The 24,825-nt window shown below is 36.1% G+C and overlaps 1 protein-coding gene across 1 annotated transcript in view; it reads right to left on the minus strand.

Moving 5' to 3' along the window:
- Positions 1-2,023: 2,023 nt before the first annotated feature.
- Positions 2,024-24,825, minus strand: part of UBE2W (ubiquitin conjugating enzyme E2 W) — a 58,709-nt gene continuing 35,907 nt past the window's right edge. Inside the window, 3 exon segments of the mRNA XM_066266334.1 lie at positions 2,024-8,117; positions 18,843-18,918; positions 22,919-23,074. Coding sequence (XP_066122431.1) covers positions 8,104-8,117; positions 18,843-18,918; positions 22,919-23,074 — 246 coding nt within the window. The 3' untranslated portion in view covers positions 2,024-8,103.

Below are 24,825 nucleotides of genomic sequence, written 5' to 3' on the forward strand. Positions count from 1 at the left end.
TTCATGTCCATTTTTAACCTTAATATTAGGCTTACCTTCATGATCCCAGGGCTCCCCAGATGTACTCAGTTCGAAGCAATTAAGTTCTTAATTTATGAATGTATTTAAAGACAATTTATCTTAGAATTAGAATATAAGAAACACCTTTAACAAAAGAAAGGAAAAGCAATGAATTCACTTAAGAGTAATGCTCTGGCCTGACCAGGCGGTGGCGCAGTGGATAGAGCATCAGATTGGGACACGGAGGACCCAGGTTCAAAACCCTGAGGTTGCTGGCTTGAGCGTGGGCTCATCTGGTTTGAGCAAAGCATACCAGCTTGAGTCCAAGGTCACTGGCTTGAGCAAGGGGTCAATCAGTATGCTGTAGGCTCCCGGTTAAGGCACATATGAGAAAGCAATCAACTAAGGATTAATGCTTCTCATCTCTCTCCCTTCCTGTCTGTCCCTCCGTCACAGAAATTAAAAAAAAGAGTAATGCTCTGCTCAAGAGTAATTTTTTCCAACTCTCTGGGACAGGTGGGACATTTCACACAGTGATCTAACTGTAGGTTTCAAAACTGCTAGTGCCTGAGTCAGTTTCTTTGAAAAAGTTAGGATAAAAAGACAAGTACAACCCAGTTAATTCAAAAACCATTTATTAAAAGCTTATGTGATAGGCCTATGTGCTATGTGCTGGAGACACAAACACAACTGGTACAGTTCCTGTTGTTAAGAGTTCAAGATAACAGACTGTGTGTGTTGGGGGGGCAAAGGTAACCCTGAAACTACATTTTAATTGCACCTCTCAGTAGGAAAGCAGATCTAAGGAAGAACATCAGCACTCGGCACTTGGGTTCCACCACTGCTTAAGCAACGAGGTGTGTGCACAACTGAAGAACAGCCAAGGACACCAGATCCAAGCAGTGAAAGGCCTTGCAAGGAGACTGAAGAGACACACTTCAGACATTTTAAAGACAGGCTCAACAGGAGTTAATGATGTCAAAGAGAACTAGTAAATAATGCTAAGTTCCCTGTTTGGATAGAATGACAGTAAAGGTAAATGTTACTTGGGAGCATGTGAAGATTTAAAAATTTTCATGTTAAGTTGGGAAACCTTTTCTGCAGGACACAGCCATCCATATCAGGTTCTGGCCTGATGTATCAGCCAATATCAAGTCCTTGAAGGCCAGGTGCATACAACAGAAGATATTTTCTACCTTAGTTTATTTCAACTTTCCTCATTAAAATTAAAGTATTTTCGCCCTGGCCGGTTGGCTCAGCGGTAGAGCGTCGGCCTAGCGTGCGGAGGACCCGGGTTGGCACACAGGAGAAGCGCCCATTTGCTTCTCCACCCCTCCGCCGCGCTTTCCTCTCTGTCTCTCTCTTCCCCTCCCGCAGCCAAGGCTCCATTGGAGCAAAGATGGCCCGGGCGCTGGGGATGGCTCTGTGGCCTCTGCCTCAGGCACTGGAGTGGCTCTGGTCGCAACATGGCGATGCCCAGGATGAGCAGAGCATCGCCCCCTGGTGGGCAGAGCATCGCCCCTGGTGGGCGTGCCGGGTGGATCCCGGTCGGGCGCATGCGGGAGTCTGTCAGACTGTCTCTCCCGGTTTCCAGCTTCAGAAAAATGAAAAAAATAAATAAATAAATAAATAAATAAATAAAATTAAAGTATTTTCATACTCCACTGAACTGAGAAGGGCACAAAGGTACTCCAACTTAAAGAAATCTCATAAGCAATGTAAAAGATTTGGCAGGGATTATGAATAGGATACGGAACTACTATGGCCTTTGACCGTGTTATCCAAGCACACAAAACCCTTGCTGTGTCATTTGACCCTCCAATTCAATTCATGTTTAATTTTTCTATGTGTTATGTTACTGTGAAAAGTACTGATATATAGGAAGGGCTTCAACAGAATCACTAATAAACAGCAGCTTAAACTAGTGGAGAAAAGTCATATCTATCACAGGTAGAAATTATTTTAAGGATTATATATATTAAAGGACAGAGTGGCATCAAAGTACAAAGGAAGATGGACCTTGCATTTATCTAACCAGCCATGAATCTAGCTGCTTTGGGCTGAAGAGACAGCTTGTTGAGATAAGTTTTATTGTAGGACGGTTGCCCCAAGGAGTGAGGAGCTCCTGGGGCAAGCCGACCCCCTGAAAAGAAAACTTAGGTAACAGCAGCACATGGTGAGCTTCTTCCTGCTAGGAGTCCCTGAGATGCGGAGATGCCTTCTTCTGCTTAGCTCCTTCCCTCTTCTCACAGCTTCAGGAGGCCCTTGTTCAAGTTAGCTGATGGGGTTGTACACTCAGGACAGCATCCAGAAGTTTTTTATACTATGTCCGTATTAATCATACCACTTGAAGGTCAATACCACCCGACTCCTAGCAACTCTAAGCAAGTGCTGTGGTCTCTATTTCCACCACTTCTAAAAAGGTCGTCTTTAATCAGGGCTAATTTAATTAAAGCACAAAGAAGCACCAAAATGCACCAGGCTGCACTACTAGGGAGAGGTGATCTGTGACATAAACAGGCAAGCAGCTTTAGTACCTACTTTATTCCGCTGCCCTCATTTTGGAAAGGGACATGTTACTGTTTCCATAATCTTTTAAACATTAGTATTTTGAAAGAGGAACTACTATATAAAGAAATTTTTACATTATTATCTATAAAGAGGTTTAATAACTATCCAATTTAGTATTCGAGTCTACAGGAAAAAAAAACAATGACAACGGCTTTATTATTAAAAGTTACTGAATTTCATGAAGCACACAATGTAATTTATATTCAACTAACAAAAGTTTGATACATGTATTTAAAAATATATAATATATAGGTTTTTATGTCTTTTAACATTTATATTCTATTTAAAAGGCAACAGCTTTACATTATTTTACAACTTGATTTATAAAATATATACATCGACCCTATTCAAATCTTCAAGCGCAAGCTTCCATTCCTATTAGTAAAATGCACAATCTGTATTTCTGAATATTGAGAAATGGTCTCAACTAAAAACAAATCTGTTTTGACTTAAACATGCACTTAATTCTTGGCTACTAGATAATTAATTTAATAATATATTCAAATAATTATTTTACTTTAAGCATGACAATCAATTTGCATTTATGTAAACAATCTGTGGTTGACTATGAAGAGACTTTGCATTTTCATGGTATCTGACACAATCTACCCAATTCCTTACTAGTCCTGCTTCAGGCTTTATAATTAGAGAGGAAGACTATTTAACCTTTCCATGTATCAGGGCATCTGACAAGTGATGTCACATGGAACGAGCCAAAGCCCAGTATGTTTGGAACCAGGCTTTTGCCTTTGAGAAAACAGCTTAGAAGTACTGTAGGAACTTTCTCTCAAACCTGACAATGTGTGCACCAAGAATCAGAACAAGAACTGTTCCTCCTTTCCCCAGTCAACTGCACTTGACCTGCAGAACTGGGGTTCCTCAGGCATGTCAGATATGCCAGCTTCTATCCTGGCATCCTTCCACACATCAAGATGACTTTGGATGTTTCCACTTTTTTATCAACAAAAATTTTTTTATAAAAAACACTTGTAATCATTCTGGAGATTCATCCCCAAATATAAGTTTCAATATTAGAATTAAAATCACAATCAGTACCATAGAATAGAACTTCAACTTGAGGGAGAGAAATCTAGCTTGAAAGACCTGTATAAACTCTATGAGCCTCTAATGATGATGATAAATGAACACACAGTTTAAACTGAGAAAGCAAAAGTCTCCCACAAATTATTATTTTTAAAAGAGTTCCAAATCTCAAAGTGAGTTAGAAACTTAAATGAAAATACACTTTTACTAAAACAAGTAATTTAATTTAATTAGGCTTTGGGAGAGTCACCATCCAAAAAAGTAAAATTCCTTCAATATTAGTCTTTAAGAACTAAATTATAGTCAATAGCTCCTTTATCAAGCCATTACTCAACAAATTCAGCCATTCTCTGATAAACTAAAACTACTTATCAGAAATTCTGTGTATTTTATTTGTAGAAAGGAGTATTTATATTTTCCTTCTCTAGATTCCTAACTTCAAGAAAAGGAAAGGGAAACAGAAGTAAAAGAAAAAGAAAAGGGGAAATGAAGGAAAGAAAAAGAAAAGGGGAAATGAAGGAAAAAAGAAAGGGAGGGAGGGAGGGAAGTAGAAAAATTCAGAAAGGGCAACTGCTGAAGACCGACACAGTGCACAACTGTGAGGAGACAAAAAAAATAAAAGAGGAATAAAAACCAAACCAAACTAAACCACCAACCGCAAAGAGAACCAGGGCCAGCTGGTGCAGGTGAAAAAGGACCTGGGCCAGCTGGTGCAGGTGCAGGACACCTTCGCCACAGACCCTCCTCGTGCAAAGGTAGAATGGAGCAAAGACCACCATGGCAGCTGATTTTGAGAGCAAAGGATCCTCAGAAGAGAAACATATATGGTTAAGCCTCAGTTCTTTATAAAAACCAACTTATCTACACAATTATAAATCTAAAGCATTCAGCTAAAATATGTATAAAAAACTAAACAAAAGTGAGATCGAGGAATAGAAGCAGCAGTAGCCATAAAGCCTGAGAACTAGTGACACTGAATTCTTTATTTTTTTAAAAAGTGAACACACAGTACCTTCCTCTTCTATTTTTAGGAAAAAGCTTTAACAACTTTTAAATATCTCAATTCTCAAAAACAATTGGCTTTAAAAAAATAAGTCTGAATTACCAGAAACAAGTAATATGTGGTTACATACCATTTTCATATCACTTACTACTCATTTCTACCATTTATCAATCCATCTTTGATGCAATCTGGGAATAATTACGCACACTAGATACCTGTTTTAGAATCTGAAAAAATTATTATCCATCACAGGAATCTAATGAGTTATATATATATTGCATATATTTAAATTTTCAGAAGGGAAAAATAACTGTTCTAGTTATTTTATACCAATTATTTGTATACCTAGTCAAAACAATAAGGATTAAGCTCTTTCTCCTGGTGAACTGTATAGAAAAGTTATTTTTGCATTTTCTCCCCAGGGATTGGAAAAAAAAGCTTTATTTCCCTGCTAGCAAAAAGGAAGAATTTACAGATTACAAGTAAAGTCCTTTAGTGGTGAATATTAAATTCATTAAGAGAACATCCATAAAATTTACTTTAAAAAATTTACCTTAAAAACTGAAAGCCATTACTCTTTTTAAAATCTACAGTTAACACCTACTTGACCTAAGTTCTTTTCTTTTTGGGGGAGGAAAGGGCTCCAAGTTCCTGATCCAAGCATGCAAAATAAAAAATTGAATGTATCACTGTCTTAATAGAATTTGGCAAACCAGAAGAATGGCCTTAATAAATAAATAAATAAATAGACAAGAAGAATGTACACATTGTCTGAATACGGAAGTCTAGTCCTTAGCCTCTGGGCAGACATTGCCCTGTGGGGGAGCAGGAACGAGGGAGGAGCGTGTTCCTCTGTCCATTTTCTTGGCATCCTGGTTGTCCCTCAACAACATATCGCAGAGAAAGTGTCATTTTATTATTATGGAGCCATGAATCGCCCCTCCAGAGCAATGACTCAGGAAAACACCTCATGTCTTCAATAATGTAACTTACATTTAAAATTAACTTATTAAATCTGAGTGCTAAGGACTTTTCAATGAATCCTAAGTTCAAGGCAGAAATATCAATAAATAAGGTGTCATGTGACTGAAATTTCTGAATTATAGGTGTTTCTATATTTCAGGATATATCATCTTAGTTTCTCTTTTTAAACCATAAAATGTACTGAAATTATTTGGTTTTCCTTCACTTTGCTCTGCTTCAGTTTAATTTTATGGTGTCTCTATGTATAGAGAGAGGTATGTTAAAATACTGTTACTCATATTTAAAAACTCAACTGAGGTTATATATGACCTATTAATCTACAGTATAGCATTGTTAATCTTTGACCTGGTATATCAATTCCTTTGGTGAATAAATGTCACAGGTCACTTTTTTATAAAAAAGATTTTAGTAAGAGGACCAGCAGAAGGAAGAGAAACTCCCCCACCCCCACTCCTGAAAATGATCAAGTCAATCAGTAGTTTAGAGCAGTTATGTAAAATATGAAAAACACAATTTACAACTGCAATTTTCATATTAAAAAGCAGTTAAAAACTAAAAGTTCAAAGCATCTCAAAAAACATTTTGTCTTGGTTAAACAAGCCAAAGAATAAGGTTAATAAAGACTATTTTGGGAACTTATGTTTGCCTAGTCAAGAGAGAACAAAAATGTTTTTAATTTTAAAAAGTGGTAGTTTCTAATTAGCAGTATAAACAGTGTCCACAATTTGGTGGCTGGCTATAGTTTTGTTTTTCAAGTTATTTCTAAAGCAGACATACTTTTGAAGTCTACCCACCCCTGAGTTCAGCAATTATACTTTAGAGTGTAAAATTATATGCCCTTAATTAACATGTACAAAGCTACAAAATGTCATCTATACAGAGATTAAAAAAAAATTTTAAAATATTCTTTGCCAATTATTGATTGGATGGTTTTGCTGGGGTACATATTTCAAACCTTTCAGCCAATTGGCTTTTATTTTCAAACCTAAATTGATTCATAAATTCATTGCAGGATATGTCAAAAAGAGTGCAACAATAGGCATTAGTAAAAATAACATTGTAGTAGAAACAGGTTTTTTGCATATGTGAAAAGGTAATTTATAAAATACATTGATCACTTTTTAAAAAGAGAAACTAGTTGCAGTATCATTAACTTACATGGTACTGAGAGTTGGACCTTTCAACAATATTTTTCTACAGAAAAATTTTATCTAGCTGTAAGCAAAGTCTTTTAAACAAGAAACAAAACAAATCTCTCCAGGAATAGCTGTATGGTTGTGTGACACAAATAAGCAAACATACCATTCTATAGTGTAATTTTGTCTAAATTTTAAAATAAAAATGTCCACACTCTTTTGTTAAAACATTAAGCCTCTGTCAAAAATGTATTTCTTATTTTAGAGTACAGAATTGAAGGACAAAATGATACTTACAAGTAAAGAAAATTTATAAGAAAAAACTTGACAAATATTTTTCCATTAAAGTATTGTAACATTCAAACTTGACTTAAAACATAGCAAAAGAAAAAAATTGCAAACAAAAATTTTATGGGTTTTCCAAACATAAATAAATGAATAGTGTTTAGGCAGTGGGGCCCATGCTGATAGCTGGCAGGAAGTAACAGGATGTACTCTACTATGAAAAACCGTTAATGTACAAACAAGCCCAGACTACGGACTGCAGCAGTTGAATCACTGCCACTTTTCTTACTCCCAAAATAAAGCCTTGTTTAAACCATTCATACCCTATGTTACTCATACCTTTACTTCAGAGATTGAGGAACTATATACAACAAATGAATTTATTTTCACCATAGGGATAACATATTGTACCTCTCTGCCAATGTCACTTGAAAATCTTCCATGTCAAAACAATTTGACAGCAGATATAAACAATTCAATAAATACGCAATGATCTTTCATTACAGTCCTTTAAAGATGCATGTTAATTCATGCTGTTAACCTTAGGATCACAGTGCATAGAATCCAAATAGAAACAAGTTGGGGTGACTTTCAAAGTAATGTTGGATCCCTCACTTTAATTATCATCCCACTAGAACTGGTAAGCTCATTTCATAAGGCCCTATCATGCATTAATCACTGGGTGGCAGGAGTTAATGAAAATTTTTCCTGTTACGACGTCCATTGCCGGCAATGAACATCCCAAAACCGTCAAGGAAGTCATTGTTATTGCACAATACATGAGGACCTGGAACTTTTCCAAAAGCTTAAAAAAATAAAAATAAAAAATGGAATTATATTTGACATTTCCTGACACCTGCATTAATACTGTATGACTAATAAAAGCATGTCAGTTGCCTGGACTGAACCAGCGATCAACATGCGCCCAGAATGCACACGAGTAAAAATGCAGTAAAAGGAAGTAGTCTTCATTGCCTATAGGTCACTTCCAGTCAAAGGTTAAAGTTCAAAGACTGAATGATCAAAGTGCTCATTTTCTCAGTAGGACTATCTTCTGCTAGGAGGATGATAATAGTGGCATCAACAAGTATCATCTTGAAGAAAAGAAGAAAAAAATATAATTAAAACGTCAAGCATGTGTTATAAAGTCTATAAAGATAGTCTAACAAATAATTTCAAGTAGCAAGAACAACATGGTGTATGTGTCTGACTTGCTTTCCCCAATCCCTTTAAACAAAAAGTCCAATTTGCATTCAAATAAAGTCCTATTCTTTCAGTAAAATGGTAGTTCACACAAATTTAAATGACATTATTAGTATGCTAGTTCTATTTAAAATAGTAAATTAATAAATATAAGCACACATTCAGAAATTACTAGTCTTAAGAGAATTCTTTTATGGGCAACAACTTAAAATGGAGTGACAGAGGAAATAAGTCCCTGAGCAACACTGTCATGCTATGTAACACAGTCCTGTCTTTAGTCTACTGAAGGAAATTACTTCACAAATAAGGTACAGTCTCCAAATCAATCAAATGATGTTATTAATTTCTTTTCAGAAAATATTTTTCAGCAACCATAGATACATATGCAAAGGAGGTCATTTAAAAAACCCTATAGACTTATTTAGTAATGCCTTCTGGCAGCCTAAGCACCTTATATTTATTTAACATACAGTATAATCTTCTGTGTTCATAACTAATTTTACAAAATTTATTTCACAAAACTTATCTGAAGGATATATTTTGAGGACTGGATGTTCTTCAGAAAGGAGCTAGATTAGTGGTAACTTTCCAAGAGGCATTAGTAAAAATAACATTGTAGTAGAAACAGATTTTTTGCATATGTAAATAGGTAATTTATAAAATACATTAAAGTCCTCAAAGACAAAATTCTGAAAAATTGGCCAAAATATTTTACAAACCATCCCATGTTAGGATTAATATATTGCTAATAACATTCCCATTCATAAAGACTCAATGAGAACTAAAACCCAGTAAACTGATGTCTGTGTTAGGCAAACTAATGTAATATTCCATGATCCTATACTTTAAAAGTAACCTAAAAGATGAAATAGACTATATTTTAAAAAATAAATCCTATCTAAATTATTAGAATCCTTTAAGTAAATAAATAACAAATCTTTAATGAAACAAGTGTATAGTTTATTGCCTCTAAGTGTCACATGAAACTGTTTCTTCCATTACTATGAAAATGGGAAAAGAGGATACATTAGTCATGGATGCAGAACAAACTTAAAAATAAGTTTCTTAAAAGATCACTTCTCGCCTGGCCTGTCTGTGGTGGCTCAGTGGATATGCTGGTGGCTCCTGGAATGCTGAGGTTGCCAGTTCGAAGCCTTGGACTTGCCTGGCCAAGGCACATATGACAAGCAATCAACGAACAACTAAAGTGAAGCAGCTATGAATTGATACTTCTCACTCCCCAGCCCCATTCTCTCCTCTCTCTGTAAAATCAATAAATAAAATCTTAAAAAAAAAAAATGTTTTTTAAAGATAACACTAGGGTCCTTAAAATTAATACTAAAACCAATCACATTTAAATTTTTAAGCTATGGAATGAAACTAAACTCTACCTAATATGTCAAACTACTGAGGATAAACTTTAGTATCATTGCCACATAATACTGCATGCATTAAGTGACACATAAAATTCAACTCAAACATAAAGATACATCATCTCTGACAGGTGGCACCATAAATGTATCTTTATCAGCTTGCTGTTCTCGTTTTCCAGGATGTAGGCTATTGCAGGACTGTGTTACCAACATCCCACGTTATGTGGAGACTCATGTGAAGCTATTCTCCCTATATCAATTCCCATGTTTGGTCAAATGTTAAAAGAAATTTAAAACTGATTTAAATTTAAAACTACCTGCCTTGAATACTGTATACCTGGAGGAAAAACCTAACTAAATATGATTTCTTAATTTTTAAAATTCTTTAATTTATTTTTTTATAGAGAGGAAAGGAGAGAGAGAGAGAGAGAGAGAGAGAGAGATATGAAGAGGAACACAGACCTATTCCTGCATGTGCCCTGACTGGGGATCAATCTGGCAATCTCTGCACTTCAGGATTCACACTCTAACCAACTGAGCTACCCGGCCAAGGCTAAATAAGTTCTGAAGATGGAGTTCAATTACACATTACAAAGCCATGATGGCTACATATAATCAAGAGTCTATTGAGCAAACAGTTAAGTATAGACAGGTTTGAGCCAAAGCCATGGCCACCTTTTTCTTAAAAAAGGTTGTCACTAAGAAGCAAAAAGTCATCTGTTAGCAGAATGAACATCCTTTCCTGACTAGATGAAAAGATTTTGGATACCAGAATTGCTGACAAAGGTTGTTACAGTAAACTCATCTCGCATCAAGACAAATATAGGACTACAAAAGGTACTGGAAAACACAATGTATTTAACCTCCTGACTAAAGTAACGGTGACAAGATGATGGCCTGAAAAAGAATCTATTAACCATTAAATTTTTTTCTGGAACCACTACTAATTTTAGAAGCCCCTACTAAAATTATACCCTCAAATAGAATATACAAATTACCAGTACTAAGAGGTGACACCGACCATGGCTAACTTCTCTGGGTTCTGGGAAACATGAATGAGAGAGAACTATTATTAGAAGGTCATTTAGTTTCCCCCAGGATATAGGAACTATCACATTATATTGGCAACCATCTCCCTGGATATTCCCAGAGAAAGAAAACTAGAAGAAAAGGAACACAGTATAAGGTCAGCAGATACAAAGTAGGATGTTATCTCCAAGAAAGACAAAAATCAATCTGTACAGTTAGATTTGTCTCTCAACAGTTTAGGGAATTAATGATGTCCTTTGATGAACTGATTCAAAAAAGATTTCAGTGTGGACAACAGAATTGTTATAAAGGGCAAAGACTGTTAAACTAAGTAGAAAAGCTTTTTGTGTTTTGTGTTTTTTTTTGACAGAGAGAGAGAGAGTCAAAGAGAGGAACAGATAAGGACAGTCAGGAAGGGAGAGAGATGAGAAACATCAATTCATCGTTGCAGCTCCTTAGTTGTTCAGTGATTGCTTCCTCATGTGCCTTGACCAGGGGGCTACAGCAGAGTGAGTGACCCTTTGCTCAAGCCAGTGACCTTTGGGCTCAAGCCAGTGACCCCTCGATCAGTTGGTGTGCATGTGCTCAAGCCGGATGAGCCCGCATTCAAGCTGGAAACCTCGGGGTTTTGAACCTGGATCCTCCACGTCCCAGTCCGACGCTCAATCCACTCACTACACCACTGCCTGTTCAGGCTGAGTAGAAAAGTTTGAACTCATAAATTTGGAAAATGGCTCTGTAACCCTAAAAGGTAGCACAAATAAAAAGGTTCACCACTAATGTAGATAAATCTATACATTTATAAGGCAAGAAGAAAAGAAGTTTGTTAATATTATTCTGAAACAATTTCATATTCCTATCCCCCTGCAATCCTACAGGAAATGTTTCAGCTGAATGGAACCAGAATGTAGTTTATAGTTTTGCAAAAGATATTCCTCTACTCCTCCCCAAATTACAACCACATAGGTTTATTGAATATAACATCTCAACATTATGCCAATTTATTTCCTATAAGCCTAGTTTTCTGGAGCCAATACTCAACAGCAGTCTTAAGCTTTACTGCTCAATTTTCTATTACCTTAAGAAAAATACTTCAGGAACCACAAGTCTGTACTCCCACGTGTGCAAAGCAGTAATTCATCAAACTAAGTTGTAAATGCTTAATATTGGCCCAGAAAACAGATGGATATTATTAATAGATTCTAGCTGGCTGCTATCTTACTGGCATAGTTTATAATCTCATAACAAATTTCTTTTTTATCTTTTCCAAGAACAATTATGTCTGCTTTATAATATAGGACTTTGAGGATCAATCATTCACATTCACTTGTACAATGAACTGGATATAGATATGTTTTTTAAGAAAGATTCTAGCTCTGACTTGACCATGCAGTGGTACAGTGGATAGAGTTCAAAACCCCGAGGTCCCTGGCTTGAGCGTGGGATCATAGACATGACCCCATGGTTGCAGGCTTAAGCCCAAAGGTTGCTGGCTTGAGCAAGGGGTTACTTGCTCTGCTGTAAACCCTCCCCCCATCAAGTCACATATGAGAAAGCAATCAATTAACAACTAAGGTACAGCAATAAAGAATTGATGCTTCTCATCTCTCTCCCTTCCTGTCTGTCCCTCTCTCTGTCTCTGTCATGAAAAAAGATTCTGGCTCTGAACCATAGGTAAATCTTGCAGCCCCTCAGTAGGCTGAGATAAACTGTCCATTCACCTATTTTGATTAGGTCCCTTTATTTTTTTTAACCCAATCTCTCAACTCAACTAATTTTTCAGAGTATGTGGACCCCTGCTTTAATTGGCAACACAGAATAATTGCATCCCAATGCAGGTATGACCTTAGTCAACTTCAAGGAAGCAACACTGAAGAATATGAAGTCAAATACTAATGACCTTTATGATGTACACTCAGGCTGTTTGTAGCTTATTGCTCCTGGGCTACAAAATAGTACACCATGTTACTTTCCTGAATAATGTAGGCAATTGTAACGTAATTTAAGTATTTAAGCATAATTAGATAATTTAGGTACAGTAAAAATATGGTATGAAAGGTTATAAGACTATAATCTTAAGGGAAAACTGTTGACTGAAACATCGTCATATGGCACAAGACTGTCTGATAGAATGTATACAAAGACAACAGTAAGGTAGCAGTAACTTGGACTAATTTTCAAGGCATAATAACTAATAATGTAGAAGATTACAAATTTAAGCTGAAAAGGAGGCTCTTTCTCAATAATCCAACACGTAGTATTTGGCAACTCAATTTTGATGTGTCCGCTGAGTCCTCCTCTTCTAAAGCCAGAAGATGAACTAAATCTCAGATTTGTTCTTTTTCATTAATAATGCCTCTGTCCTGCATCCAGAAACCACCTCTGAAGAACACATGTCACCAATCTGAACTGCAAACCTCTCCTGCCTCTTGTTTACACTTGTGAACACTCTGACCCATGCTGATCCAAGGATGCTGGTTAGCACCCTGCAGCCCAATACCTGAGGTGTACAAGTCTATGTGGTTTCTAGAACCTGAAATGTTAAGTGTTTCAGAGAGTTCATCTAAATCCAAGCAAGTTTTGTTCAGTCTCTGATCTTTCTGTTTAGCACTGCAGGTCGCACCTTGTAATCCTTTCAGAATTAGAAGACGCTAAGAAATAACAGATGATGTTTCTTGGCAACTTGGTGTTATAAAGAGAACATGATCAATAAAGATCTTCTGGAACTAAAGCGGCTAGCAGAAAGCAAAATAACATCTGTAAAACTCTAAAACAGTGGTAGTCAACCTGGTCCCTACTGCCCACTAGTGGGCGTTCCAGCTTTCATAGTAGGAAGTAGCGGAGCAACCAAAGTATAAATAAAAAGATAGATTTAACTATAGTAAGTTGTTTTATAAAGATTTATTCTGCCAAACTTGGTGAAAATCCGACATAAAGTACTTGGTAAGTAATTATTATTATATGCTTTAACTTGCTGTAACTCTGCTTTATAAATTTTATAAAGTAAAGTTACTTCCCTACTTTATAAATCACCATTACTGTGGAACCAGTGGGCAGTTAGAAAACTTTACTACTAACAGAGATACAAAAGTGGGCAGTAGGTATAAAAAGGTTGACTACCCCTGCTCTAAAACCTGATGTGTTCTGCTTTATACGGAAGTACGATTAGCTTTTGAATAAGATTTGCCCAATTCAACTACAATGGCAAGGTGGGTTATTTTTCACATTGCCTAGAACAGTTATTCTAAAATGAAACAAGAAGACTATATGCTACATGGCTAGGACACTTGAGCTTTGTAAAGATGAGAAAAAGTTCAAAGAAGATTGTCTGCACATACCTACCCACACTTATGACAGAGCAAGTTGCTCTATGATCTTAAAGTATACACTAATATTACCCTTCTTTGATTTCATGTCAGGCTCACTCATGGAGCAAATCAGTTGATTTAAGGGAGAATTTGGGAAAGGAATGAATTAAGCATGCAGGGTTCAGGCAGGGCAGAAAACACACTGAGGTGAGAATGGTCTCTGTAAGTTAATGAATGGAGAATATATATATATATTTTTTTTTTGGTGACAGAGACAGAAAGAGGGGCAGACAGGAAAGAGATGAGAAGCATCAATTCTTCACTGCGGCTCCTTAGTTGTTCATTGATTGCTTTCTCGTATATGCCTTGATGGGGAAGGGGGGGGCTATAGCAGAGTGAGTGACCTCTTGCTCTCTTGCTCAAGCCAGAGACCTTGGGCTTCAAGCCAGAGATCTTTGGGCTCAAGCCAGCGACCTCGGGGTTTCGAACCTGGGTCCTCTGTGTCCCAGTCCAACGTTCTATCCACTGCACCACTTGCCTGGTCAGGAGAACAGAGGATGTTTTAAACAGAATTATCTGTAAGTGAAAAAACATTTGTACTTGGGGCTAGGATACTGTTCCAGAACTGAAACTGGACTAGAATAGTCATAATTCAGTTAAATTAGAGTACAGTGCTTTTTTAAAATGGCTATTTATATTTCAGGGGGAAGGAGAAGAAGAGGACATACTTTTAATGTTTGTTGGGAAAATTAATTCCTATACAAACCCTGGGATATTTTTTATTAAGAAGTAAATTTTGTTTGAAAAGCCTCTCTTTTCTTGGCACTTTTTGGCTAATTTAAGAGACGATTCAACCTCAAACTACTGAAAAACTTTTCTAGTTGAGTTATGAAAGTGTGGATTTCTCAGTAACAGATAAAAGCTATTATTGATTATATCAAAATAACTTCTACTATGAAGTGTATTTTATTTTAAAAATATCTTTAGTATCACTATGTGACTTTTCTCCATTTCTTATTTAAAATCAGGTAGTAAGAAATATTGGAAGTATTTTTAGATAAAGGACTTCTCATATATAAGGCAGCATTAGAGAGTTTGAAAGATGACTGTCTTTTAGAAATTTCCTTACCAGGGAGTGAGGAAGTGAAAAAAAGGCATACACCCTCTAACATGGAATACAGTGGTAGAGGGTTATACTTTTAAAAAAGATGTATTTTTTTAATTTATTGCTCTCAAATTTTATAACTTGGTTTAAAAACACTAGAAGAGAGCCCGACATGTGGTGGTGCAGTGGATAAAGCGTCAACCTGGAACAGAGGTCGCTGGTTCAAAACCCCGGGCTTGCCTGGTCAAGACACTTTTGGAAGCTGATGCTTCCTGCTCCCCCCTTCTCTCTATGCCCTCTCTAAAATGAATAAAAATATTTAAAAACACTTGAAGAGACAATAGACATTTTTTATTATTAGTGAGGCTGAGTCTGAAATAAAATGACCACTCTCTGAGGAACTTTGACACTTTGAAGGCACAGAAGAAAGAGGGATTGAGGTGTTTGGTCCTAAAAAAGCAAGAGGGTATAAAAGAATGAGGCGCCAACAATGTCAACTGAGGGAAGGGCTGTAAAGTAGGGTCTTGTTAAAAGTTTTAGTGGAACTTCAGTGCTCAGAAATAATTCCTTGAATCTGATTATAATTCATCTTATTTGAAATGTTGTCCTTTTAAAGCTAAGAATCCCTGAAATAGAAGTTCTCAAGTGACCAGCTATATAGAATGATCTAGGAATATATGAAAAACTAAAACACACAAAAAAACAACCCTCCCCAAAGCATTCTAGGCACAGTATTAAAGTTTATTAGATTCCTAAAGAAGGGAGAAATCAACAAGGCTTTGGTGAAGGAGTCCCCGGAAGAGGGGTGTGTGGAGAAGGATTCAGTGCAGGCAAAGAGCACCCGAAGAGGCCACAGCATGGATGCGGAGGAATATGTATATTATAAATAACGCTCTGCTGATTATTTCATGCATAAAATGTTTCTTGTATTAAAGATGATTGTCTTAGGAAGAATTCTCAGAAGTTTAATAACTAAGACAAAAGTTGATCGTAAACTTCAAGCTTGTTATATGTTGCTAAACCTCTTCTTCTCAGGACTACATTCAGTTGCTATGCCACCAGCAAGCAAGAACATGCGGTTTATTCTACCTTTTACTTTACTCCAGCGCGGCACTTGTTTATGCAATTCTGCCAATTCAGTAACAATTTCAAAATATAATATTAAATTTGCAATTATTTTAATGTTGAGTTTTTCTGCCTGTGCTTTTAATTACTTGTATTTATGTTTAAGCAACTTTCATAAGTGGTCTTTATTTTTATTAAGCTATGTTTAACTTTTAAAACTATATTTGCCTGACCAGGCGGTGGCGCAGTGGATAGAGCGTAGGACTGGGATGCGGAAGTACCCAGGTTCGAGACTCCGAGGTCCCGCGCGGGCTCATCTGGCTTGAGCAAAGAGCTCGCCAGCTTGGACCCAAGGTCGCTGGCTCCAGCAAGGGGTTACTCGGTCTGCTGAAGGCCCACGGTCAAGGCACATGTGAGAAAGCAATCAATGAACAACTAAGAAGTCGCAACGCACAACGAGAAACTGATGATTGATGCTTCTCATCTCTCTCTGTTCCTGTCTGTCTGTCCCTGTCTATCTCTGCCTCTGTAAAAAAAAAAAAAAAAAAAAAAAAACAACTATATTTAAGTTTTTTTAACTTTGTTAAGTGACTGTAATAAAAGTTTTTTGGCACTTTCATAAAACGTTTATATTTTCATATAACTAAATGTTTAATGTCCTTGTGGTTTCCTTCAATTTCAGAAACTCATTCTTCCTTCAGAGTTAATACCTAGCGTTTTAAAAGATACCATATTTCCCCACGTATAAGACACACATTTTTCAAAAAATGTGGGGTCTAAAAACTGGGTGTATCTTATACAGCAGTTGTAAATTTTTTTACTTGCATTTCCTGCTTTTTTGCGCTTGTTTTTGCATTCATTGTTGAAGATAGTGATTCGTCATCAGAGACAGATGACAAGCTAGTGGATTGGGAGTTTTGACAGTATTGAAGAGTTGCATAAATTTTATGATGAATAAAACGAGTTCAATAACTTTATATAATACATTTTTTTTCAAATTTCAGGCTCCAACATTAAGGTGCGTCTTATACATGGGATTGTTTCATACAATGGAGAAATACGGTATTTTTTCTATTGTTATATTTTTAAAAATTACTTAATTCAATACACAGGAAATATTTTATATATGAAATTAAGAAGTAAATTTTTCTTCTTCAAAATGGTTATCAATTTTCTAACAAGATTACTAAATAATGTTTTTCCTTCTCACTGATTTGTGACTTATTTACCATATACACAAATTACACCCCCCCCCCCATCACTCCACTGGATCTTTACTGACTTACACTGTTCCTACCACTTGTAAAGAATATACATTTAAAAAAAATAATACTGGTTTTGCATCAAAGTATTTTTTCACAGCTCTTAAAAGTTTTGTTATTTCTTCCTTTAGGCTCCCTGTATGTCTCACTGAAATCATCCCCACTACCACCATTTTTGTGCTCAGAAGAACAGCACCCCGTCACTATGCTCCCTGACTTGTGACCCCTGCAACAGCGCTACTGTACTGCCTCCTGTCACCTAGCTCAACACCTACAGAATCCTATCATTTAACAGAGCTTTTAATTGACTCAAATTAAAGGAGGTAACAGGTTTCATATTAGATAGAAAGGTAAGGGGGAAAGGCTCCATTTGTGCTAATTACTTTAGCAGTTCTAATTTCTTATTAGGATTACATTAAAAAAACAACAAAGGAAATGCTCTTATATATACAAATCACAGAGGTGGTTTTTGTTCATTTCCTTCAAAAAGTACAGTGAAAAATAGAAACCTTTTGTTTTTAATTTTAAAACTGACGAAGCCATGTCAGTTTAGAAAAGATGCTAGCAGCTTTCAATGATAAAAGCCACCATCACCCTCCCAACAAAGAACAGAAATTTAAAATTACTGAGAGTACTGTATACATAAAGCTATAACCAGCATAACCTCAAAATGTTTTGGCCCTGGCCAGCTGGCTCAGTGGTAGAGCATGGGCCTGGTATATGGAAGTCCCAGGTTCGATTCCTGGTCAGGGCTCACAGGAGAAGCCCAACTGTTTCTCCACCTCTCCCCCTCTTGCTTCTCTCTCTCTCTTCTCCTCCCTTCCTGCAGTCATGGTTGGATTAGAGCTAGTTGGCCCAGGGCACTGACGATGGCTGCATGGCCTCTGCCTCAAGTGCTAAATAATGGCTTCGTATGCAACTGAGCAAGGCCCCAGATGGGCAGAGCATCACTAGTGGGCTTGCTGGGTGGATCCCGGTGAGGGCGCATGCAGGAGTCTGTCTCTGCCTCCCCTTCTCTCACTAAAAAAAAATTTTTTTTGAGGAATAACTATTAGACTAGGAACAGTTTTCTTTAAATTAATGGGTCCTCCATAACGATGTGGTTCCCCCATCCCAAAGAAAAGTATTAGAAGTAAATGAATACACGAGGCATTAAAACTTTCATTTCAGACATGCTTCACAATAATTAGCTCTAATTTGATCTAATGGGTATTGACCTCTTTCTCATAATAAAATGAGTTTCAAAATGTTAAAGCAATTTTAGATTTTACTTAAATATGATGGTTATAATTTCATGTGCCCATTAAAAAGCTAGTCTAATTTACCCATAAAATATTTTAAAGTATTAAAAAAAATTTTCCTCCATATTACAAAAATATAACATCAATCTTATTCCCTTTTCTCAAGCAAAAAGACATATAATCTTTTAGACCAAAATGCCAACAAGTGATTATTCTAAAATGAAACTGCTTACCATGGTACCACCATTTTGTTTTCTTTGGGTTCTTGTTACATGTTCGAACATAAAAAGAATTATCTGGTGGTCGTCTCTGAAACCAAAAAGAGTTTAAATAGATAAGAAGGTGTAAAACAGAAAAGCATAAGGAGAGATAGTTCTAATAAAAGCTTGAGCGAAACTATTATAGAATGCAAAAAATAACATAAATGCCGATGGCGTAACTGAAAGAAATTCTAGGGAATGTAGACTCTTGACACTCAGATTGCTTTTTTTTTAAATTGGGATATACATGTGTAGTATGGGTTAGTTTCCAGTGGGATTACTAGAAAATTACTAAGCAAACAAAAGTGGCAGCATTAGGTTGCAAAAAAATTTGGGTTTCATTTAGCTTATCTTTCTAGAAATAATTTAATAATCATTTCTGTGAGCTAATTAAAACAGAAAAATCTACCTAACTAGTTTTGTCTCAGAAGCTAATATAACTTATAAAACTCCAGAAAGGATTGTTTCCTGTAAAATAGTATCACCAAGGACACACCAAAGGGTTCAGTTTCCAAACAATATAATAGAAAAACTGAGGATGATATATTGGCGTTTCTGCTACACCTATGCTGACACCATATTAAAAACAGAAGGCGGCTCTGCAAGGGAGCTCCATTAGAAACAGTGATGTTCACAACACTGAAGAAAGATTATAAGAGAATTTTCCCAAAAGCTGCTGTATATTGTTCAGACGTAAGAGGTGACACTACAAAGATTTGGGAACATGTCAAACCTGTACTAATGTCACTGAGTATGGGCAGGTCTGTAGATAATATGATAGATCCAACCAAAAATCAATGGAGAGCAGGGACCACCTCGACGGCAGAAAGGAAAACAGAAAGTCCACTTGGCACTTCTAAAACTAATGTACATTACTATGATCTTATTAGCTGAGCCTCATAATGCCCCTATGAGTTAAGACTAATTTTTAAAAAGAGTAGAGCATAAGATATTCAACAACTATCCCAAGATTACTGTTAATACAGTTTAAAAAAAATTCTGAAAAATTATTATGAAATTAGATACCTGACTACTTCAAAGAACAGATAATTTGCTGTTCTTTGTCCGGCAAAAGCATAACCAATGTTCATGTAGAATAATTTCATAAATACTTTTATGTGTTTATTAGAACCCAATTAAAAAATTTTAGAAATAAAACCACTCATTCCATTTGTCTAAATCAAGAATATAAACAAACTGGTAAGTGATCAAGGAGATAGGGTTCTTAGAAAAAATAAACTATATAAAAATATGTACTACTAAAAATGTTTTAGAAATGGAATACAGTCTGGGAAGTTTGGACTATCTATATTATAAAGGCACTAAGAATAAAGGGTAGATTATTGAAAAAACCCTGGTCACAACATCAGAAATTTTCTTTACTGACTTAATATATTTAAATGCCTTCAATTTAGAAAACCATTCTTGAATCTGAAAAGGAAAACTGGAATGAATGACAGAGTTATGACTAAATCAAAGTTCTCAAGTGTTTATAGTAAAAATTCAAATATGTATTCAAAGAGTCAACTAGTAAAGTGAAACTCATAAATACTATATCCACCACAGAATAAAATTCACCTGTTTTTACTACAAGAGTTTTTGGTGAATAGTTAAAAGATATTGTAAAGCTTATCTAAGCTAGATCCCCTCAATGACAAAGTCAGTTTCCTCTCCATCTTTGTAACCTAGTTCTTCGCACAGTAAACATAGCATATAGTAGGTATCTAATAAATGTGTGCTAAATTTTATTATATTTCACAGAATGCTGGCAGAATTCTGACTTCCAAATTATCACCTTTCTTAAATATAATTTATATTATAGTTTACCAATAATTTAAATGGAATGATTAGTCTTTACTAAGTATGCAAGAAATAGTGACAAATAACTAGAATGTGAGGGGAATGGTGAGGCTTAGAAAAGGATGAAGGAGGTAGAGAATATAGTCATTTTCTAGTTTTTAATAGCAAGTCATTACATTTAAATGTAAACAAAAGTTAATAATCACTAAGACATATGCAAGAGCTATTTGCAGATATCACTAGTACTCATCTCTTAACTTTTCTTATTCCATCCTATGTTATTGCCTCACCTTTCTGCAGACTTGTAAACATTACAAGGACACAGAAGCCCTTGTCATTGCAAACTGCTCTGCTCTACACTCAAAAGTTTGAAACTGGCATGTGTGCTGGGGACAGAGGTGAAGGAGGAGAGAATATGGGAGCGAAGCCCTTGGGATTAACTATAGCTCAAGTGTAGCCTTAAAATGCAGCTTAGAAAAGCAAAGAGGAAACTAAAGGTGAGAAGTGATACTAGCATTAGATAATATATATACCCTATTTCATCTCATCTAAGATGCACATTTTTTCCCTACACATTTTAATATTCCTGAATGGGGATACAAGTCTTTTAATTAACATTAACCGTGTGTTACAAGTTTAACTGCCAGAATCAATTTCCTTTCTTATATGGTACATAAAAAATTGCATATTAAGGGATCTTAATACTATCATTTGAAAAAATATAACTTAACCCATTACTTCCCATACCTAGTTGAACAAAAACCCTTTTTCTCTCTTTTTAGAACCTAACACCAAGAAACCTATTACGGAACTAACATTCCAAGAAACTTACTTCGCAAACAATGGCTTAAAGTGTTTGAGTCTCTATAACCTACTGTTTAAAATGACAGTTCAATCTGGAGAACACAGGAAAGAATCTTCTAAAACAACTTCTTGGGCCCTGGCCGGGTGATTCAGTGGATGAAGCATCACCCAGCCTGCCAGAGGTTACAGGTTTGACCTTTGGTCAGGGCACATATGAGAGAAGGGATCAATGAATACACAACTGAATTGAACAAGTAAATGAAACAATGAATTGATGCTTCTTTCTCTCTCCCTCCCCACTGCCTTCTTCTCTTGAAAATCAATGGGAGAAATGTTTTGAAAAATTAAAAATAATTTCTCAGCTCTCTAATCTCAAAGGTCAGTTTTTTCTTCTTTAAACAGACTATAAAGGGAAATGCTTACAGAGAAGTGAGGCTTTTAAAAATCTAGAACTCTGTGAACATTGTGCTACACTAACCTTCAAAAGCAGAATGACAAGAGGATAAGAAATGCAGAGGACTTAGGTACTTTAAAAGGATATCCTAAATTTGGCCCTGGCCGGTTGGCTCAGTGGTAGAGCGTCGGCCTGGCGTGCGGGGAGACCCGGGTTCGATTCCCGGCCAGGGCACATAAGGAGAAGCGCCCATTTGCTTCTCCACCCCCCCCCCTTCCTCTCTGTCTCTCTCTTCCCCTCCCGCAGCCAAGGCTCCATTGGAGCAAAAGATGGCCCGGGCGCTGGGGATGGCTCCTTGGCCTCTGCCCCAGGCGCTAGAGTGGCTCTGGTCGCGGCAGAGCGACGCCCCGGAGGGGCAGAGCATCGCCCCCTGGTGGGCAGAGCATTGCCCCTGGTGGGCGTGCCAGGTGGATCCCCGTCGGGTGCATGCGGGAGTCTGTCTGACTGTCTCTCCCCGTTTCCAGCTTCAGAAAAATACAAAAAAAAAAAAAAAAAAAAAAGAATATCCTAAATTTAACACACGTGAGTTTTCTTTTTTCCCTCTCCATCACACAAAGAATCTGTGGGTTTGTAAAGGAGAGTAGAGAAAAAGTCCTAAAAATTCTACTGGTAATCTAGTGTTCCTTCTTCAACTTAATCATCATGACAGCAAAGCTCTGGTTCCTGGGAAATGCCCTGAAAAGAGTGAAATCTAGAAACAAGAATTTCTTGTACACTTTTGCCCTGTGCATGTTTATGGAAATAAAATTTAGATTATTTAAGAACATCAGCAGAAATTTCCTGTTTAAGAAATATAAAACAATGTCTAATGTCTATTTGGAATGAAAGATTATCAAAATAATATCCCAATCTATTACTAAATATGACATTCCCTGTAACTTTGTAATAAAAAGCATTAAGCCTTTCCTTCATATAAAATACATATTAAAATAGTTTCTCTACCTAAACTGAAAGAAGAGATATTACCTGGAATAATTCTGAAACGTCCTACCTTTTCTTTGCAGCTGGAAAGCATGCTAATAATGCTAAGACAAACTGATTGGACTGAGAGCGCTGGGGACCAGTCTTCTGTTAGAATGGATAAACAGATATGACCATTGCTATAAACATGAGGATGAACGGGAATATTTTCACCAGTAAACATGACCTAAGAAAGAATAAAATTCCATTAACACTTAAATATTCTCTATTACCAAAAAATAAAATTTTCTTCACGAAATCTAATATTTTTAAAATCAAATAAAAAACAAACAAAAATCAGTGCCAGGAACAAAATAAACAACTGCTTGTTTATTCTCATCAATTCAGTAAGTACTGGTTTCATTGTATGAATGCCCATGTCGTAGGGGAATAAAAACCCAATTATCTATTTTATATTATAGCTATTTTTCACAAATCCCCTATAAAAATTTCCAAATTACCATGTATTTTTAGGTTAGTGAAAGATAACTCTCCATTTATAAGAATAGTTTTCCAAACACTTCATGCTCTCTGCATATAGAAATCAAATACAATAAAATTCCAAACAAAAAGTATTCAGTATTGAGACAATATGAGTTCTTGTCGTTAGGAACACTCCCTCCACCTGTAACAATACTATCACCTCCGGAGCTATATACAAAAGGAAATGGCTGCTATACAGTTCACCTCCTTTAAACTCGCATGTCCATCATGATGAGCAGAAATCATTACTTATTAATTGGCAAATGACTTTGTGCTTAAAGGAAAAAAAAAGGGTGGTTGAATGAGTCTTCCAATTACTTGTTTTTCTGCCTTTTCTTTTACTCAATTCTTTTAACAGTTTTTACTATGTCCATCTTGCTTCAGCACTGTATTGAAAGGTAATAAATTTATTATTTCCTTCCTTTGCCCTACTCATTCAACAAATACCCTAATAATAGTGTTTCTTATACTAATCTACCTAAGCATCAAAACAGACAGGAGAATCAATTCGTGTATCCTGAGGAATCTGTAGCATAGCCCAAAGTAGGTCAAAGAAAGTAGAAGTCTTACATTTAAGAATACTTACATACATTACTTCATAATTATTTATAAGTATTTTGATGTAAAATTTAATTCACCAATACTAACTGGATTTTTATTTATTTTCCTTTAACTGAATTTAAAAAAAAATTATTGATTGATTTCAGAGAGAGGAAAGGAGAGAGACAGGAACATCGATCTAGTCCTGTATGTGCCCTGTCTGGGGATTGACTGGCAACCTTTGTCCTTTGGGATGATGCTCTAATGAACCAAACTACCTGGCTACTACTGCCTTTAACTGAATTTTATACTGCAGTAAGACATATCATTTTTATTCTGTTGTTTAGGATTAATTCCTAATTCCTGACCTAGCCTTAAAAAAATTACCTGAAGATCTGACTAAAAACACAAATTCAAGGACCCCACTTTCAGAGATTCTGAATTGATATAGTGCTTTTTTTAAAGTTCATCTGCCTATAAGTCCGCAGTTCACAAGCAAGACAGTATCTTTCTCAGTCCTGCAAACTGCCTCACACTTAAGTAGTACAGGGGAATCCTAATAGAAGAAACTTTACCTTAAGTTGCAACAGAAACTGATGAAATATATATTGTTCTAGGCATACCCTTTCCCCCACTTTATAAAGAAAACAGTCAGTGAGGTATCCGTGGCCAGAGAAAGGTATGCCGCAATTTAACATGGAGCATATTATGAAAAATTAACATAAGTTAGGCTTTTGCTTTTTATTTTTAAATAACAATAAAACTTTATTACAATTTTACAAATACTTACATATTAACAAAGCACTCTTTCACACAAGCAGGAATTTGCTAATATTTCAAATACACTATTAATATATGGGACTCATTTCATAGGCTGGAGCTAATATAAAACAGCAAAAGAATTTTTTTTTCTCA

This window comes from Saccopteryx bilineata, chromosome 3 (assembly GCF_036850765.1).
Source record: "Saccopteryx bilineata isolate mSacBil1 chromosome 3, mSacBil1_pri_phased_curated, whole genome shotgun sequence".
Classification (NCBI taxonomy): domain Eukaryota; kingdom Metazoa; phylum Chordata; class Mammalia; order Chiroptera; family Emballonuridae; genus Saccopteryx; species Saccopteryx bilineata.